The 20,769-nt window shown below is 39.5% G+C and overlaps 3 protein-coding genes across 3 annotated transcripts in view; 1 reads left to right on the top strand and 2 right to left on the bottom strand.

Moving 5' to 3' along the window:
* The window catches only part of tecta (tectorin alpha), a 52,538-nt gene extending 49,160 nt beyond the window's left edge, over positions 1-3,378 (bottom strand). The window contains exons 1-2 of the mRNA XM_080867863.1: positions 3,308-3,378; positions 2,194-2,263 (exon numbers count right to left, since the gene is read on the bottom strand). The gene's annotated coding sequence lies outside the window, so the exon portion shown is untranslated. The remainder of the gene's footprint in view (positions 1-2,193; positions 2,264-3,307) is intronic.
* A 6,695-nt stretch (positions 3,379-10,073) lies between these two features.
* plekhb1 (pleckstrin homology domain containing B1) lies at positions 10,074-15,231 on the top strand. The gene is made up of 6 exons (XM_080867865.1): positions 10,074-10,325; positions 11,321-11,473; positions 11,788-11,890; positions 11,977-12,016; positions 12,123-12,213; positions 14,191-15,231. The coding sequence occupies exons 1-6, from the start codon at positions 10,289-10,291 to the stop codon at positions 14,322-14,324; spliced, it is 558 nt and encodes a 185-aa protein (XP_080723991.1). The 5' UTR covers positions 10,074-10,288; the 3' UTR covers positions 14,325-15,231.
* A 226-nt stretch (positions 15,232-15,457) lies between these two features.
* On the bottom strand, positions 15,458-19,853 carry sc5d (sterol-C5-desaturase). Its single transcript, XM_080867864.1, has 5 exons — positions 19,629-19,853; positions 17,934-18,151; positions 17,288-17,420; positions 17,110-17,210; positions 15,458-16,998 (listed from the first exon to the last, which is right to left on the bottom strand). Exons 2-5 carry the CDS (start codon positions 18,141-18,143, stop codon positions 16,534-16,536), a joined length of 909 nt encoding a protein of 302 aa, XP_080723990.1. The 5' UTR covers positions 18,144-18,151; positions 19,629-19,853; the 3' UTR covers positions 15,458-16,533.
* Positions 19,854-20,769: the final 916 nt, after the last annotated feature.

Raw genomic sequence — 20,769 nt, 5'->3', positions numbered from 1 at the left:
GGAATTTAGAATGGGACGTACGTTTAGCAGGCGTGGTGATCTAATTCTAAAGTTCTAATCTCACACAGTGCTTTATGGGCACAGTCACCTCCCAGAGTCTACTTTTCCAGATTTTCTTCTTTTTTCCCCTCAATTTGTTTCCATTTTTCTTTTTATCACTTTTTTGCAGATTTTGTAGCTGTTAATAAAAATCCTGTATAAATGAAGAAAAACATTAGGATAAGCTTTTCATTTGTTAGCATCTGCTTCTGTTTTCACCTATGCTGACATTCTCCACAAACAAACATACTTTTGGTGCAATGTACTCAAAGCACAGTACAGCTCATCTCTCACAGTGACTGTCCAAAAAATCTTCGGCACTATGAAAATGCTCCTTATACACAGCTCAGAGTGACCATGTGGATTAAATAATTTACCTACAGGAAAGGTCTAAGCTGACATCTGAAACTGCATTTGTGAAAGAAGCTGGAGAAGCATAAAGCGCTCTCTACTCTGGACATTTGTCATTCAAAGCCCACATATGCAAAACAAATTGAGTGAGCATTTTCAGAAACATGACAACAGTGGAACCAGGTGAACTAGTTCCACCAGCAAAACTATTAGAACTATAGTGGCAGCTTCCCTGAAGCATTTTAGAGTTTCAAGTATTTTGTACACAAAAAAAAAAATCACCTTTCTATCACCTATAACAGGGGTGGGGGAACTACAGGACTCAAGGGCTGGTGTCCTGCAGGTTTTAGATAACACCCTGGGTCAGCACACCCGAATCCAATGATTAGTTCATTGCCAGGCCTCTGGAGAACTTCAAGACATATTGAGGAGGTAATTTAGCGATTTAAATCAGCTGTGGGAGTTCCCCACCCCTTACCTATAGGTATTAGTGGCCTGTAGCTAACAGGAAGGCCATGTGCAGTGGTGGGCAATTAATTTTCTCCACAAGTTCACATGAGAATCTGAAAATGTTGTGCAAGGTTTCACCAATAAGTTCAGAAAGAGATGAAATTAAATACTGAGTTTACCTAATTGGTGCCGCCTTCCACAGCACTCCCAGTTTCTCATGTGGACCCTTGGGGAAAATTGCCTATGCTTGGTGGACGTGCTTTAAGCCTGCTGTCTTTTAAATGGTCACCAGGGGGCGATAGCAGTGGTTCCACAGTCATTGTTCCACCTCAGTAAGCACTTTACTGACAAGTTCACAGATCAATCACTAATTGCGGCTCATATTGAATAAAAAAAATCAGTTCTACTTTGTAATTGCATGTGATTCGAAAGCTCAAATTAGATTTCTTGAATCTTGAGCCTGTAGACAAGTGGCTGACACCACGCCGAAATGTATTTACAACAGAGTTTCATAAGGGTATATAATTATGACGTACCTATGGTGTAGATTTAGCACATAAGGATTACTCGGGGTATGAACATTGATTAATCACTTGTGATTGCTCCAAATCCTGTTATGGCCAACCAGTGCCTGTGCATGGCATTTTCCCCATAGTGTTGGGTTGTCCTTCATTCAAAGTGCTAAACAAAGGGACACAAATGTGCTACCACTGACTTCCACTTTAACCACCTCAAACTTTAGTCCTGCTCCTCCTGCTGGCTGACACTTCTTGTCTATGTTTTACCTTTTTCTGTGCAGGTGTTAAAAGATAAAAAATAAAAAAAAGGTCTAAAAATAACCCACGAACATCACAGAATAACCTACAAGTCACAGACAGCTGAAACGTGAGAGGCACAGCAGCACTGAGGAGAGCAGGTGCACAGTTGTCAGCAAAGCCACCTGTTCCTACTGAAACCCATTTTCTGCTATGATTACAATTTCTGTTGCCATTTTTGCTGTAAAATGATTAATCTGATGAGTAATTGTATAACTCAATCCAGAGAAAATGTAGCTTTTTCAATGTGTGGATTGGTTTAGAATCCATAGACAAAAAACCCCTCCAGGCAGGCTCAATAACTGGTAATCATACATCACAATAACATACATTCTCGACCCTGCCTGTCCACCTTGCACTCAACAGCCTCACTTTAACCCCGATCAGCCCTATCAGTTTCAGACAAACGGAGTCTGATCATCTTAAACTGAGCCCACCTGAAGTGTGTTTGTCAAAAGACTGAGTGTTTCATCCGGACTCTGTCTGATGTTTCTGTCATAGATCGTTTCTCATTACACAGATCCCACCTGATTCTTACCTCTGATGTAGCAGAGACCAAAGGAAAGATTGTTTTCAACACCACATCAGATCACATGCCTCGGTCCCTGCTGTGAGAAAATGACGAGAAACATAAGCAGGCAAAACTTATTTTTAAGCTTGCAGCCGTAAAATAGCCAGAATATGTGAAAAAAAAAATGCAAAGAAAGACAGAGTTGACACCACATCAAAGGTGGTGAAACTTGCATTTATGTGACAAACAAAGGAAAGGTAAGCTGACAGTTGGGTGCTTGAGACGAAAACAACTGTTTATGTGGTATAACTGGGGAGCAGCCAAGCCCTGAAGCCATGCACTGAAATGAAAAAGTTCTAATGGACATATGTCATGACTAACCTGAGGTCATTGTTTTATACAGTTTAAACACACACTTTTAAACCCCTGTTATAATTTGTTACTTTTTTCTGGAATCTTTTTGTTTCAAATGTTTCTTCAGCACCATTTGCTCAGTTCGGCGTACACAATGGGCAGGAAGTTAGATTTTGTAATGTATAAAAAGTTAAACATTATCAGCTGCTCGCTACTGCTCACAGCGGTGAAGTTCAACCTGCAATGCTACCAAACTGTCAATAAAGATGACGTTTTTCAGAAAATAACAAACAACGAAATGGATTAATGCTACCCGAAATGAACGTCAACCCACAAAGAGTCATAAAAAGGTCAAAAGTCTTACTGTAAACCTTGCACACAGTTGCTGATACGCGAAGCTATTTTAAACAGATATATTTTTAACAGGGTCCGGGGAAACGGTGTTACAGTCAGATAACGAGCGTCGCTTCGTGGGGTGGGGGGCTGACTGCTCAGACGGAGGCCTAGCTGTATGATGTCGCTAGCTTAAGGATAATAAACTGGAAGCTGAGATTGTAACAGTGCAACCTGGTGTGTTTGAACATTTTAGCACAGCACGAGCCAACGACACTACTGCCTACCTCCAAAAAGCGTGCAACACGTTGGCTGTAAATTCAAATCGGTAAAAACATTTCTTTGAGTGTTGGATCAAACTCTCTACCTGGGCCTCCAAACTTAGCGACACGGGTCACTGCGCGTGCTCCATTTGGCACCTGATACGGTACATTTTTGAGAGTGCAGAACTCACCTTTGGCAGAACCCCCCTCTGCGGTTGGGTTGTTTTTGTTGTTCTTCGGTTAGTTGACAGCTTAAACCACGCCCACTCTACCGGAAGTTACGTAGTTTAAATATCTGTTTTTTTCCCTCTCGTCTTCATACGAGAATTGCTTCATACTGGGTTATTTTCTTTAAAACGGAACGGAGCTAAGAATACATGCTAAGGATTAACTTATTATTATTTTATTTTATTTATTTTTTAGCGAGTCTTTTTTTACGATTTTTTTTGTAGCTGGTTACTTTAACGGACAATTGTTTTTGTTTACTGATTACGGGCAGTTTTTTAAAAGCTGAGTTCAATTACTCCCACGCCTGGTTATAGCCCGACCTTGTTGTTGAATCAAGGAAGCCAGCCAGTTTGACGAAGTTGCAGCCTCTCTGAAAGGGTAACAGATCCATTTCTAAGGCTTTGGGACTCCAGTGAAGCACTGTGAGAACCCCAAAAGTTGATTCTGTTTATCTGGACGTCCATATGAACAGAAACAACTTTTGGGGATTTACTTATCTGGATGACTGAGCATGCATCAAGACACTGTGAGAGCCATTATTCACAAATGGAGAAAAGTTGAAACACTGACGAACCTGGCCTAATCAAAGTCTAGTCTGCACTTAAATCCTTTTAAGATGTATTGAGATGATATTTAACAGGCCGTTCAAGCTTGAAAAATCTCCAGTGTAGCTGAATTAAAACACTTCTGCAAAGAAGAGTGGGCGAAAATTCCTCTACGGCGATGATAAAGACTCATTGCCATTTATCACATATGCTTATTTGCAGTTCTTGCTGCCAAGGGTGGCACATTTAGCAGGGTTTTTCCACACAGGGCTAGGTTTGGATAATTTTTCTTTCCTTGAATGAATGAAATGTTGAAATGTTTTTTTATGATCTAAAACATTTAAACGTGACAGAAATGCAAAACCCCACCCCCCAATAATTAATTAGGTATTGGGCAAATACTCAGATCACTGTATGTATAAAATATATTTTATAAAACATTTATATACAGTCTGCGGTGTATACCAATGCTTTAACACTCACGTAGTTAAAAAAAAAAACCACGTTTTTAATGATGTGCATAAAGTGATGGGAACTGACACACGTTTATCACATAAAATAAATTATTTACTGTACATTAACGACATGTGTATGTTAGATTTAAGTTCACTTATAAAGCCAGAATAGTTTTGATTTATGATTACTGTACAACATTGCTTACATTTTTGCCTGCACAGCAATAACTCCTAATAAAGTTAATGCCATTAAATGGCATTTAATCAAACTAGTTTTCAGTTCTCTAACTTTATATAACTGGCAAAAGAATAAAAGGCATGTGTCTTTTAGTGAGTTCATTTTTTTCTTCATTTAGAGTATCACCTGCAACATGAATATGTCAGCGTCACTGGAGTTAACAGGCCTACATAATGTTGCCACCAGATGGCAGCCATGAAGTTTTGTGGGCTCCTGTGGAAGAGAGAAGTTTATGAGTTGTGTGAAGCCAGCAGGGTATCAGTTCACCCTCAGCTCCTTTTCTAATATAGATCCGAAATATATGTGACAATGAGGCTCATGCATGAAAACGTTAACATTAAAAAGCAGTGGTTGAAGATGTGTTTAGGTCGTCAAGACCAATGTAAGAATTTGAAAATGCTCCATGCAGGTGAAAGCCCTGCATTTAGAACATCAGGCCATTACAAGGTAAATCTACTTTTCTGTCAACATCTAAAGTACTCATTCTGCAGGAAAACTGAAAAAAATGTATCACTATGCAGTGTAACGCTATTAGATTTACACAGTGCAGCACAATGCTCCACTGGGGGAGTGGGTCCCTTATGGGCCTGACTTTCCTCTCTGTGCCTCTGTCGGTTAATTTTCTTCAGTTTTCCTCACACAGTTCAAAAACATGCATTTTAAGCTGAGTGCATTTGAGTGTGCCTACAAGATTGAATTTTATCATCATGCCACATGACAGCTTTAAAAAAATTAACAATACAGCAGATGATGGGATATCCTTACTTAAGAAAAAAAAGGCAAATGGATGAATAAGTCATCACAGTGATCTCTATCAGTCATTGATTATCGACAGAAGGCTCTTACTGAGCTCTCATATTTTTCTTTTGCTATTTTACTACTAAAAGCAGCAAACTGTGTATAGACTAGAGATGGACCGATCCGATATTACGTATCGGTATCGGTCCGATACTGGCCTAAATTACTGGATCGGATATCGGAGAACAATAAAAAATGTAATCCGATCCATTAAATATCACGAAAGCACCTCACAAAACTTGCGACACGCCGTAACTCACCTCAGAACGTTAGCACTCAGAGCAGTATACATCACGTGATAGAGCGGCTGTGGCATGCGGGACCTGTCGGTGGTCTGGATAGCATGTGGAGCTTCGCTAGCAACCCGGCATTTCATCTCCGACAAAGTTATCCCCGAGAGAAGTAAAGCAAGTGTGTAAGTCCATCTCTGAATGTTTGTAAAGCATTCCTGCGTTAAGCTTAACGAGCGACTGCCTCTCGCTCTCCGGCTGCTACTTCAATCGTGAAACTGCTTAATGATCAGCTGATCGGCTTTTCTGTCGCGACTCCGTCTCTCTTCTTTGTTTTTGGCCCACTTTGCACCAGAAAGAGGAAACCAGCGGCTGAACAACAGCAAAACGTTTAAGCTTGATAAGCTGTTGTTAGAATTTATTTAATATTACTTTCTACTCGAGGATCTTTTTCTACGTAGCTGACGCTGGTAACTGTGCAGGGGCGGATCTAGCAAAGTTTAGCCAGGGGGGCCGATAGGGCATGAACAGGGAAAAGGGGGCACAAAGACATACTTTTCTTTCTTATTCTCATTTAAAATGTCTAGCTTTTAATAAATAATTATCTGACACCCAAAGTTTTAATTTGATGTAAAAGGAATAGAAGTCAATTACTGTATATAGTGACTATTAAGTCTAATATATATACCCTAGTAAGCTATAGTACTTTTTCCTTTGGGAAGGTACCATCTGTGCAGTCTGCAATTTTGTTGAAGAAAGATGTTGAATCTATTTAATATTTCTTGAAAAATAATTGATTTCTGTGCATTTTTTTTCACACTGCATCAAATTAAGGTTGATTACGTCGATTAAGCATCATGAGGTGGCGCGTGAGGGGTGGTTGCTGGGAGTTGGAACCCTATTAGTTAGGTTGCTTAATATTTACGCTAAGTACTCTTTAAAATACCAGAATAGGGAGGATGGTGTAGGTTTAAGTTTATTAGATTGATCAGTATTGCTGAACTATTAAATATTTTTTTTGTACACAGGTATAACAGAATAGCTTTAGTGTAGTTGTTGTTTTAAACTTGAGTATGAACTTGCAGACTTGCAAAATGCAGCAAGATATTTTAAAAAACAGTTTTGTTGATTAAAAAACACTATATCGGATTCATATCGGTATCGGCAGATATCCAAATTTATGATATCGGTATCGGACATAAAAAAGTGGTATCGTGCCATCTCTAGTATAGACATATTAGCCTTTTTTCTTTCATAACTGTACCAACCCATTTCAATAATAAGTTTGTTTTTGGCCTGAAAGTAGAGCTTTTAATTGATCAAAAACAAAAAGGTATCATTTTTAATAAAGTTATGCGCAATTTCACTGTAAGTTTGCCAATAATGTTTAGTCTTGAGCTCTGTGTTATACCAGCTCTGTGAGACCAAAGCAGGCTATCAGCCATCTGGAGGAGTCTTTGGCCCCCAGAAGATCCTCAGCAATAAGAAAATTGAAGATTTTAATCTGATTCATCAGCGCATATGCAGCAGTTTAGGGCTGAAAGGTAGAAATGTACCTGGTTTTATGTGCTGTATGTATTTTAGTTTGGTAAATATTAAATAAATAAATAAAACACTTGGAACAAAGATTTAGTTTTAATTGATATTTAACTGTGTCTCAGTGGAGACTGTGGCTCCCTCACATTGATCTGGACTAAAATAACACTTCAATTCATATCTGTATTTCTATGAAGCTTTATTTAGTCATTTATGGATTTACCCAGGAGGATGTTGACTTTTCCAATGTTCTCTCACTGTCAGTCTTCTCCCTTTTTCCATATAATTTTTAATAACTTTAACTATAAAATCAAACACCTGCTAACATAGCCCCTTCACCTTTAGATCACTTCCGAGACCACCGTGCTTCTCAATGGATAAAAAAAAATCTGTGGTGTTATCTCTTTCTGCCAGGAGCTGTTGTGCACGAATCTGTCCAAAGTCCACCCATGGCTCAAATAATGCGACTGTGCCACACCGCCAATGAGTTACAGAGATATCCAAAAGTTTTGTTGACCCACCGAGTAGTGAGTGAGCCGTCTGTCCGCCACTGCAGCTGTGGGAGTTGCACAACAGCAGACAAAAAGCAGCCAACAAACATAGCGTCCCTCTCTCTCCGTCTCTCTTTAGTTTTCCACATTTGTGCTACATTCAGATCATAACCCTGGGGTTTACATCATATCTCCCAACAGTAAATATTTCATACAGCCATGATTATAATTCGGCTCTATCCGTACACAAGCATCTGCAGCTCCTCCAACCTAACCACAAACACTGTGGAACAGTCAGGAGAGTTTTGGGGGAGAAACAAACTGTGATTTGGACCAATTTGTGAGTAAGTCACGCTGTTGCACTCTTTATTCAGTGATCCTGGAGGAGCAATATGTAGTTCGATGTGTTTATTGTTACTTTACTGATCTATATGTCATGATTTACTTTTAAATAGCTTTCGTGTTTTATAGCTTTGCAGAGGAGGAACATGAAGACAAACAGTTAGACGCAGCACATTTGCTAAGAGAAATCATCAGAAGTTTACTCTCATCATGGGCACGGATGTCATGGTAGTTTGGGGCTTTTAAGGATTTCTCTGAGCATACATCTTTAATGACTAAAAAAAAAGAACTGGGTTCAAGAGTTTGAATTTATTTTGGCTTTTCTCTCATGCACACCGGATCAAAAATAGAGCAGAAAAGGCCATTTTGCCATGTTTTCATCAATAAATGTTCACATTTATCAGGCTCTAAACTCTTGGTGCATGCAAGTGCTCATGAAGTGGAAGAAAGGAAAGAAAAAGCCCATTTGGAGGAACCATTCTTTTTTTAACCACTGTGAAATGTCATAAACTTTACCATTAAATACAAAAATCAACATGACATTTGTAAATTAGCATTCTTCGCATTTATTTTCTTACTTTAGTCTTTATTGCTTTGTAAAAAATTTTTTGAATGTGCACACCAAAAGCCATTTATTCCTGTCAGTGATGCCAAACTGGCTTCTCTCCATTATATAGTGGTTTCAGTACTTTTTCATTCATTCACGAGTTGACGTCAGTATTTTTTGTGGTTCATCCGCCAATATTTACTCACCTCTCACTCTCTCTGGTGTGACAGAAGAACAGCAAGAAGGGAATGTTTACAAGATGGAAGTGAGACCTGCTCTGATGTATAGTTTGGAGACCGTGGCACTGACAAAAAGGTGGCAGAGCTGAAGATGTAATGGTTTTCACTGGTAGCGACCATTAGGGAAGGTTCAGATGAACTGAAGATGTGGAGAAGAGTAATAGTGGGTAAACTGGGCAAAGAAAGATGTCTGAGTTACTGTATATGTTTTAGACTGAGTATTAAATGCCAACATTTTGGGTATACATTAAAATATTTCTATGGCAAACATGATGGAAGCTGGCTACTGAAAAATGTCAGATTATAACTGATTTCAGGGGTTCAACTCTTAAATAAAACAGCAGGAGTTATATGAAGGGACCGAGAGAAACATCACTTAGAGGGGAAAAAAGCTTTAGATAAGAAGAAATATATTAAAATGAAAAATTTGACAATCAGAGAGCGGATTCTGTTCATCAAACACAACAGCAGCACATATACGTCTTCTGACTGCAGTGAGCCGAGCTTTCAAATAAAGACGCCTGCTGGGAATTATGAGAGGCGGCAGTCAAGATTCTCCACGATCCCCACTGTGATTGAAATGTTTACAAGACAAGTCATGCCCTGGATGTCAAATAGCAACTCCTAAAGAAACAGAACCACTTCTGCAACTTCTCTACCATTTTACCTGTGGGTACGTCCTTTTGTGTCCCTTAAAAACAGAGAGGCATGCTCCAGTAAACCATTAACACTCAGTGTATCATCATTATTATTATTAATAAAATCGTATATATTAATATTTAGTTCATGCCGAGTTTCAAAACTGTTCATCAACAATAATCACCAAGTGGTTCATGGAAAAACTGCAACAATGGGAGGAAAGCCGCCATTTCAGAGCTTGTATGGGGTGTGACAACATAACATATTGACACACAGTTAAAACAAACAAACAAACAAACAAACAAAAACTAGTTCCGAATTTAGGAACTGGTGTAAACACACCATCAGGAGACTGAGCTGATGTAAACAAGACCAGAACTTTCTGTAGGCTAGAAAAGGAAATGATGTCATCATGCATCACCTGCAGACATTCTGAGAAGACTGACAGAACTGACCTGGGTAATATTAGGCTAATCCTCTGGATGTTATTTTAGGACAGGGATTAAATTGTAAAAGCATGTCATGCATGTGCAGATGAATCTGTGGATTGAGGCCTACAGGAGTTTAGTTCATGTAATAAGAGTGTTCAACAACTTAAACATTGTGTGGCCCACAGTGCAAGTGTCTGATAGAGAAATCAGTTCAGAAAGAGTGATGGGGGGGTTGAGAGAGGGCGTGGTCTCCTAATCCAGAATGATCCTCTGAATCAGTGTCAGTCCTGGTGAGAGCCAGATTAATCTACCAATACCTCAATATCCGCAGGACAGAGGCCATATAAACCCAGGCAAAGGCCTCCAACAGCAGAGTCTCTTAGACATAAGCAAGCCTTTTGCTCCTGGATTATTATCAAAGCAAACTAATAACAAGAACAACATCCGAGGATTATGGCGCTCCTGAAATCAAGCTGGTTGTGGAGACAGAGTAAGTTTTTTTTTCTTCACAAATTCAGGGAATTCTATAATAAAATTAGTGCTAGTAACTTAAAGGTTCGATTATTCGGTTCAGTTAATGTATAAAAACATGTAGGCTTCATTTTTTGGGTGCTTTAAGAGACAAGACCTACAGGACAAGACTTATAATTAAAATAATATTCACCCATTTCACCTGCATTTGTTAAGTGTAGTGATAAGGGCCGTTGCATTTTCTTTTACTTTTCTGTTTTTAAGGAGTTTGACTAAGTATGAGCATCAACATCTAGACTAGACATGTGACATGTAGCATGTTACATGCACATTTTACCTCACCTTTTTGGGTAAATGTTAAACTGCGTTGAATAAAGTGATAACACTTAGCACAGTGAAATGTATTTGAAACCTTTTGCATTTTTGCAGATTACAATTTTATCGTGGGACAGGCAGTGTGCTGCATATCTCTGTGAAGGCTATCCTTTGAATTTTAAAGCAGCTCACTAAATACAGCTGCCTGCTTCAACCTGCTAACTGCTCGGTTAGATGCTTTGTGTCTACAGATGACCAATACTGCATTGGTTCATAACAACATCCCAGAGTTTTAAAGCTTTAAATTCTACTATCATTTATTAGCTTTATTCTAATCATAGCTAACACATGTGGGCTGTTTTTCATGTATGTTGTGTTGTGTATTTGTGTTAGTGACCAGATTGCAAACTCGACACTGAGGATTTTCTAGAAAACTTCACGCATTATGAAACTCTACCCTTTGTAACTTGTAATCTCATTATTTGTTCTTGGCCATGCCTTTAAGTGGCTTATCAAGGACACTCAATGAAGATACACCTGCTTGGTGGGAGGGGTAGGGGTGGGACTACATTCAAAAGCAACTACTAAATCACCTGAGATGTGAGGCCTGCAACAGAAGGATGTTAAACTGAAGTTTAAAGTTATCCCAGCACCTTACCATGCACTAATTTTACAATGTGGCATGTGTCTCCTCTCCAGCTTCTGTCCTAAAACGCTGGAAGCTCAACTGGTGTGACCTTTGGATCGATGGGAGTCTTTGCTTTTACAAGTCAGACAACAGGCGAGAGCTGGAGCATCGCGTCAGTCTCAAACTAGCATGCATAGATGTGCAGTCCGGTCAGGAATGTGGAGGTACGGCACGGATCTGTGATACAATTATACCCAGAAGCGAACATGTTCCATCACTATTTAAGTGTGAACGCTGACACACAGAAGTGCTTTAAATGTGCAGTATTTTAAAGACCATATTGGTCAGACTGTATAGAAGTTTAGAAGAAAATATCTCATGATAATAGATTACCATGTCCATGGCAAAAACGTGTATTCTTACAGTAGGCCTGGTCGCAGTTTGCTATAAAATAGGAAAGAAGCTTTAGCTCATTCATTCTCACCTTTCGTTTACCTTTAACAAATATGGGTAATTTACTCCTTTAATTTTACTCCAGGTGTGACTCCACCAGAGAGCAATCCCAGGGAGAATCTCGTCGTGGTTCACCTCATGGACGGCTCAACACTCAACCTGTGCGCAAACAGTGAAGACGAATCAATGTAGGTACTCACGCTTCGCCTCATTATTCTCTGATTTACTTCACAACCGTCCCTCAGTTTCTCAGTCCTGCTTGTTTATTTTTCAGAGCGTGGAAACTGACTCTGCTGCAGACCAGAAGAAACCCGGTGAGTGCTTCATGCTTTCTGTAAAAAGCTTAAACACGATCAGCAAGCTCTCAGATAGTGTTTCCACCACAGAGCTAAAAGTAGTGCTTTGCTTTTTTCACTGTAGGTGTTCACATATGACCCATATGATGACTCCTACCAGGCTGTCCCCCTCAATAGCCGCCACACTGTCTACATAACACCTGGAGCAGGACCAGGTAAGATATCATAGCTTAACACAGAAAACTAGACTTATTATCGACTTAATATAATACATAGTACATATATTATAATATGTAGCCATTTTTTTAAAGTATGGAAAATTATAATAGTTCCCTTTAATATTGTAATTTTAGGACAATAAAATTAACCAAGTGGAGCATTTTAAAGAAGCATTTAGCTCTACACTAAATAAATCTAATGCTGCGGTCTATATACTGGATCAAAAACAACAGCATTCATTTGCATTCATTATCCTAGACCATATCCTATCGAGCAAAAACAGGCTGGCTTATGAGGGCTCTTTTCTGAATCCTGTAAACAACAGGGAATTGAAATATGGCAGCTGTCTTCTTCTTCCAAAGAAGCAGACAATTCAACAGTAATCTAAATAATCCATAACTGCTTTGGTTGCTGCAGTATGTTTTATAAAACATGGCACACCACAAGAACTGAGCACTTATGATGTAGCTGGTATGTAGCCTGTGAGGAAACAGTCAGAAAACCCAGAACCATTCACTGCAATTACCTCTGTATAACCTCATCATGTGTGATAATGCATATTTTTTGTAAGGTTTCCCACATGCGACATGTGTTACTCTGAGTACTCTTTCTTGCTGCACTGTTTGCCTCCACACATCTGCTCAGTTTGTGAGCTAATTGAATTCTGGAGCTAGATTTAGGGCACTTGATGCTCCTGCTGGGCGGTGCTTTGAATCAGCAATAAATTAAGTAGAACAAAGCAACCTTTTTTTAAACGTGACAGTGAGCAGTGCTTAGACTAATAACAGTAATTGGTATGCTAATAACAATTTTTCTTTATGATGTTGTAAGTGTTTTATATTTGTGTCCACATTTAGCTGGACACAAGTCCACACACCTGCTCTGTAAATGAGCCAAGAGGCAGATTACTGGGGCTTTAAATACTTCACTTAATTGGGTTTTAATGATTTTCTTTTAAAAGTAAAAGCCTATAGGATTTTACTTTGAAAGTATTATGCCATGTGTTTTATACATTCACTTCACTTATGTTTGCATTGCTAGCATTGGGTTAAAAGGCCCTTTTGGCTTTGGCAATGCTTTAGTTCTTCATAGGCATGGATTCAACTAAGTACTAGAAACATTCCTCAGACATTTTGGTCCACAATGACAAGATAGCATCACATGCTTCAGATTCATCAGCTTCACATTCACGATGTAAAAATCTCTTGCTCCGCCACATCCTAAAGCTGATCCGCTGGATTGAGATCTGGTGACTGTGGAGAAAGTTTCAGCATGATGAAGTTATGGTCATGTTCAAGAAAACAGTTTGTGACATGGTGTGTTATCCCATGGTTGTAGAGTTTTGTTGAGCCTGTGTGAATTGTATTGTCATTTTCTTGGGCCTAGCTGGGCCAGTGTGGTCTTCTGCTGCTGCAGCCCATCTACACTCAAAGATGCTCTTCTGCAAACTTGGAATGTAATCAGTGGATATTTGAGTTACTGTTGCCTTCCTAACAGAAGTCTGATCATTCTCTTATAACCTCAGGGAATGTTTAGGTGTTTTCATCCAGAAATGATGCTTATGCTGTTTTGACTTCATGTTTTTTGTTTATGCATCGATCTTGCGTTTAAATTTCCAGTGGAAGTGGTAGATACGCGCATGCACTGTGGTTAGTTTTTGCACAGAAGCCCATCGATACTGCAATACCGGCACACTGTATGCCAGTTAGTTTAAGTTCATTTTAATAAGCACAACTGGGATTTGACACGAGCTGATACTTAAATTCGGGACCAGGAAAAAGGCCTTTGTCAATAAATGAGTTCAGTTCATCATCGGTGCACAATCCACAGCACCACAATGATCTTCAAGTTGCGGACTGTTCTGACATTGTCCCTTTTTACAATCCTGATCTGCCCTTATTTTTCTAGACATTCAAAGCGACTGTCATGTTAACACAAATGGTATAAGTGTCTTCTTTCTGTCTATATTTTAGGAACCCACCAGGTGGTTGTTCAAAGGGACCCGTTTGATGGCGTAGTGGAGCATCTAGCACTGGGAATGTTAGCAGGAATGGCAGCCGGGGCAGCCATGCGATCCTTCCTTTGGATGCCCTTGTTTTTTTGCTGAGATGACTGACATTACTGACAGGAGAGCAAAGCCTGCCTGTCACCAAGACAAGGGAGTTGGACATCTAACGAGCATGTGTAGAACAGGCTTTCCCATCATACTTGCTCTGATAAAAAAGCTGCTTTTGTTCTTTATTATGAGCATATAAAACCTGCGTTGTCATCTTAAACGTGTAAAACACTGTCAGATGCTGCTCCCCTGTGTCGTCTGTGTTTTAAAAATACTGGCTGCCACAATATTAGAAGAACAAACATTACGGTTTTAAAGCGTACATACGAGAATGTGGTTTTTGGGAGCTTTGTGCACTTTGTTCTCACTTGTCTTTTGTAAGTTTTGCTTTTACTTGCTGGTTAAGTTTAAGCACCAAAAATTACTTGTTTAGATTTATGCACAAAACTCTTGGTATAACACTACACATTGTACTGCAACAGCACCAAGGTTGTAGAGTTTTACATCACCACTTATGAACGTTTGCAAAGCAGGAAGTTGGTTTTATATACGAGTTATTTTACCAGTGGAATTCTAGACAAAGTGTAGTTTGTAAGAAATATTAAAATATTAGCACCTCACTAGAAAACAAGTAGATATATTAAAAATAAATTATAATACACTGAAATTCACTTTTGTTTTCACTGCACAACAGTCCTAGCTATACAACCACTAACTAGCATTTTTCATAGCTCTCGTCAGTATCGCTGCCTCGACTACCTGAAGATGGACGGATGACCCAAAAGCTCAGCAGGTCAAACTTCAAGGGACTGAAGACTGCGTCTTAGGCAGTCAGCTTGCCTTTAGGTCAAAGTGTTTGATGAAACCATGGGTTTAAACTACAACTGCAAGTCCAACAACTATGGAAGTTTGAGGAGTCCACCAATAAGGAAAACATTTGACACCCATGAGTCAGTTGAGTTATTTAGTTGAAATTTTGAGACATTAATCCCAAGCAAAAAAAAAAAAGAAGTTGTTTTTGGAAGTGGAAACAAGCTTCCATAAAATACAAGCTCTTAAAATAAAATATAAAGAGACACTATTTTCCCAAAATATATTTCAAATTTATTATTGTATTAATATTTCAAAAAAAAAAAAAAAAATATCCACAAAGCATTTCTACTCTGTATCCATCAACACACTGACAATGATGCTAATGTAATCTCAGCAAAGACTGACATGAGCTGTGTGATCTTTCGGTGCATACATTTATTGCAGTTCTATGTCGCATGCTACAACTATAGTATTAAAATGCAAAACATGTATTAAATGATCGCGTTCAACTATTCTCTTGTCTTTATAACCAGAATCAGTGCACATGAAAAAAAATCCTGCAGAGCTCGAAAAGAAAGAACCAAGAATATGGAGTTGTATGCATCACACCACATCAGTGCTTTGAGGGGGATGGATGTATAAATGCAGGTCTGTTTAAGGTATGATCCATGTGAGGGCTTAAGAATAAATGAACCACATGTGGCACCCATATTTATCCCACAAACTTTATTCCCTACCGAGAGGAAACTGCCCAGTATATATCTATAAAACACATTTTCTAAGATTTTTTAAATGTTTCAGAATTTCTTTGACACTTCTGTTGGCAACGTAATTTCTAACGGTTACTTATAATTGCCATCTTCTCAATATTTTAATTAAATTGCAACAGAAGACACGACTTTTGAAAAATTAAAGTTAATGAGGCCTCTGCTGCTCTTCTCTTACGTTTCTTATGACTCTTAAAAAAATAATAATAATAATAAAAGCTGGAAGTGCAAAGTAGGCATGGCTGATTAGCCAGTGTTTCAACTTTTGGGTTACTCTGATTTATAACCTGTCAAATAAAAACCTCTGGCTTTAGTAGAGCCCTGTGAAATCAGCCTCAGGTCTGGTTTGTGACTGAAGAAGCTCCAGTAGCTCCAGCAGCTCCAGCTTTCTGGTGATCCTCAAGTCTCTTTGCTGCGCGGTTCACAAAAATCTGTTACACTACAAAACAACACCCCATCTCCGGATGTTAGTCGATAGTTTGTGATTGGTATGTGTGTGCAGTCCAACCAGGGGCAGCCGTTTCACATTCACTCATTGCTCCACAAGAACTCAATTCTTACAAAGGCTTATTTGGCACATACATGAACTCCAATTACTCTCCAATACGCTGGGCTTTAGCAAATTGTCTTTACAAAAAAATAGAGATCACTTTCTGAAATTATTCATAACCCGCGTACTGTTACTCCTCCTTACAGGTAACTCCCCTCTGAGCCCGTCCATTCACTTGCCCGTTAGGCTTCGCTTCGTCATTTCCCAACTTTCCCTCTGCTTGAAGTTTCCTGATCAGATCATGGGGACCTTTCCCCATCAGAGCTGACGGGTGCCTATAGGAGCCTCCCAGGCGGTCCCACAGAGTGAAATATTGACCGTAGTTGTAGTCGAAGAAGAGGTGGTGGTCAGTGTGGTGAGCTGAGCCGTTGATGACGCTCGTCAGAGCTCCGGGTACACGATAGTCGCCGTCGTGGATGGAGATGGTCCAGATGTTAACGAAAACGTAAAGAGCCAAGTAGAGCACCTTGTGGAGGGGGAAGAGGAACGGGTAGATGTGGTAGGGCATTCCTTGCAGGAAGCCGTCCACTGGATGAAAAGCATGACTGGCAAAGGGAGTGGGGATCTTCCAGATGTGGTGTGGTTTGTGAAACAGCTGTTGGGGACAAGAGAGCAGTGAGGTCAATAAAGTTTAACGCACGATAAAGACATTTCCACTATTCAGCAATTGTATATTGCCAGTACGAAAAAACACAAGTGTCCTCACCTTGTAAATAAGCTTATGGTGTAAGAAGCGGTGAATCCAGTAGATGCACATGTCAGTAAAGAACAGGAATGAAATCATACTCAGGAAAAGGCCGGGCCAACCTGAAAGCACAGAGGTCATGTCACCGACAAAAACTTTAGGAGAATTTGAAACATTTTCTGCTGCTTCTTCAGCTTACCGAGGGGCGAATCGGCAACATGATCGTAGAGTTTGCTGTAGCCTCTGACTTCAGTGAAAAACAAAGCCACAGTGGGAATGCTGATCACGGGCAGAGAGGTCATCGCATATTTGATTTCTCGCCATACTTGATTCTACAAATAACAATAAGTAACATTTTTTTAATATGTAATAAAATAAATAAGAATGAAAAAAAAATGAAACCAATGTGGGGAATTCCTGTTATTAACTTTGATGGACAAAATTATCAAAGCGCATTTCAAACAAAGTAGTTTGGGGGCTAAAAAAACAAAAATTAATCTCACCCAGCCTTAAAAGACACACAAAGGCTTTCATGAAGAGACCCTCACCCCAGTTAAATGGCCCAATTAAATCACTACATGTAGACACTACATGTCCGTTAGGCAGGAAAAGCATTAACAACACTACAGGAGGTGAAACCAGTAACATAAACAACTATAAAATACAGTTAGTTTCGCAATAAAAACACTATTAATTCTTGGTTTTGAAGCCATAGTGTGCACACGACAGTAATTTGCAAGTGTTCCTATAAATCTGTACACCCTTTTGCAGATACAAAGGTCAATTGATTGCAGGCTTTAGCTCTGCCAACACTCAGTCATAAAAACAAGATATGGGCTTTATACCTCCAAGAAGTGTGGGTGTTTCATCAGATTGTGGTCGAAGATGAAGTAGTAGCTGATGGCTCCCAGGCCCAGGTACAGGACTGCAGCTCCGAGGTTCGTCACCACCAGCAGGCTGATAATCTGCCGCAGGGCTCCGTCTTCAGGCCACGACGCTGGGTACACGTACGGCGTGAAGAAGTAGTAGTCAGCGACATTCAGCACAAGATCCATGGCTGAATCTGTAAAAATACAACAAAAGAAAGTCAATATTTATATCAGAGCATTTCCTTTTGAGAGTGTTGAGAGGTTTAGTCTCCCTTATTCACCTTTAATTTTCTCGCCATCCATTATCTTTTGCTTATCTGGTGTCAGGTCATATTGAGTATGCTAACTGAGGCATTTCACAAATCCTTCTTCCCAGTTGCCCATAAAATATCCAATGGAGGGTGCACAGAAAGTTCCTAGCCGAGTGCCCGAACCTCCACCTCCACTGCTCATTTTCATAGCTTCTAAATTTTACAGCCGTTGCCATCTTAGAGTGATGCAGAGATGGAAAAGTCACAGACTGTATGCCACTCCTGGTTCAGTAACATATGGTGATTCATACAGTGGCGTGCTGTTGCTGCCAGGTAGTGAGTTGGTGGTTTTCCATCAACACCTCCTGCTTAATGCTGATAGGCCACCCTTGGCTGCCAACTGAACATATTCAAATTTAACACCAAACCTGCTACTCCTCTAGGTTCAGTCTTAACTGGCAATGTAGGCAAACAAATGGGCTTAAAGTCACAGACTGCTGAGTTACTGTTGTCTTCCTCGTAGTTGGGTTACATGCTTTTTTGGAACTGTTAGAGCAACCACAGCACTAGTTAGTCTGGCAGCTCGGGAATTTCATAACTAGTTTTCCAATAAATATCAGACAGATGTAGCCAAGATGCAGTCATCTTGGAAGGCCTCCTGGCACTTCCTTTGTGTCATTATCCAACTTAAACTTTATTTTAGTGGATTTTTTAAAAAGTGCATGTATAAAGTCACATTTGTTGAAAAACGCTTAAACTCTTAAATTCATAAATAAGGCTTTAATTTTTCCCCCCATCTGAAAGTGGTACTTTTACCACCTTCTTTGCAGTTTGCATTTCTCCCACAGACTTAACGGCAGGTGCCCATCAGGCGTGTAAATCAGACTCATAGTTGGAATTCCACCAAAAGAAACACCTGACGGTGGCATTTACCGACACCAAGCGTGCCGTCGGCCGCCTTTCTTTGATCACTTTCCTGAACCGGTTAGATCAGATAACATAGCCTAACTGTCACATACACATAACGGTAAGTGAAAGAGCCCGGAGTTTGTAAAAATCACAAAAACCGAATAAGCATCTGCATTGTCCGTCTTTAACATTACCGTTTCCGTTTCAACCGAAACGCGTAAAGTATTTCGTCACAGCTCCACATCGCTCACTTTCCTCTAAGAAAATTAAAAATGGGTATTTGAAACATGAAAAATGAAGGCTGGATGGATGTACACTGAAAAGTTTTGCAAAGCACATACATGAACGCAAAAACATGACAATAACTACTCGTTATGCGTAGAAACCCCATTTTTTGCAGAATTTGGCTTCACTAAAGGGACTCCAAAAAGGCTTAATCGGGTTTAAATACAACTAACCTGGAGTGTCACACTATTAATATAAAGTTACAGCCATGTAAATAGCACTGTACCTTTTCTTGGTTGCAGGTATCCCGGAACAACGATGGAGGGAGGCTCACTCAACTAAAGTCGGGCAGACGACCAATTAACAGCTAGTTTCCCAAAACGTCACACGAAGATTCACCAATGAGCGACGAGTTTTTCATCACGGCAGGGTTGTTGTGTTTTCCTATTGGCTAGTCGAAGGATCTGATCATGGCGTTACTGAATCTGTGCTAAATGTCCTGCAACAGCTGGATCATCAGGACAGAAGATGAAACACCTTAAAGGAAGTTTTACCTGAACGACAAAACGCCCCGAATGCGCTCCATTATAACTTCAGAACTACAGAACAATAGTAGCAAAATTAATTTACAAACTTTAGGTACTGAAAGTCATTCAGTGTTTTTCACTTCCCTTGTATTAAATGGAAGGATTACATAAATATGGGAGCCATTGCTGCAATTCGGCATCCTCCAGCATCTGCACTGCACTTTAAAAAATGACTTTTAGTAGTCTTTCCATGACTACACTAGTTTGCTTTAAGACAAAACCCAGATACAGCACTGAGAAACTGTTAAACTGTGACATGCACAACATAATTGGAGACGACACGTTAACTAAAGCATCCTCTGTGTGAGGATCTAAACGTATTCTACGCTAGATTCGACACAGCGAACACCATGAGACCGGACAGTGTGATTTGATTAAAATTAAACCCAGACAGATAAGTATTTTAATGCAATTGAAAAGCAAAATTATATTCCAATATGAAATAATTACATTTGGCTTGCTGGGACAGTAGAAATACCTTAGGCTGCACTGTCTTTAAAATAACTTTCCCAGCTTTATACCTCTCTTGTCTGACTGTGACAGTAGATAAAATATAGCAACTTTTATTTGTCCCAAAGGTGGGGAATTCCTACAGCACATATTCATAAACATTAAGGAATAACATAAATATGTGATAAAGTCAAAATGAGTTAACAATAGCTTACTGGATGTAAGCCACGCTTTCTCCTTCCAGATGAGTATTGTGCCTTCAAATTTAACTTGAAATGGAAAAAAAGTATACAAAATGATGCAGTTTGATGTTAATGTCAGTGGTGACAAATTCCTTTTTATTGTGACAGAAACAAACAAACAAAACCCTGACGCCTGTCTAACCACAAG

The sequence above is a fragment of the Rhamphochromis sp. 'chilingali' genome (genome assembly GCF_963969265.1).
Source record: "Rhamphochromis sp. 'chilingali' genome assembly, chromosome: 19".
Classification (NCBI taxonomy): Eukaryota; Metazoa; Chordata; class Actinopteri; order Cichliformes; family Cichlidae; genus Rhamphochromis; species Rhamphochromis sp. 'chilingali'.
The sequence above is the reverse complement of the archived record's forward strand: the minus strand, read 5'-3'. Positions and strand labels throughout refer to the sequence as shown.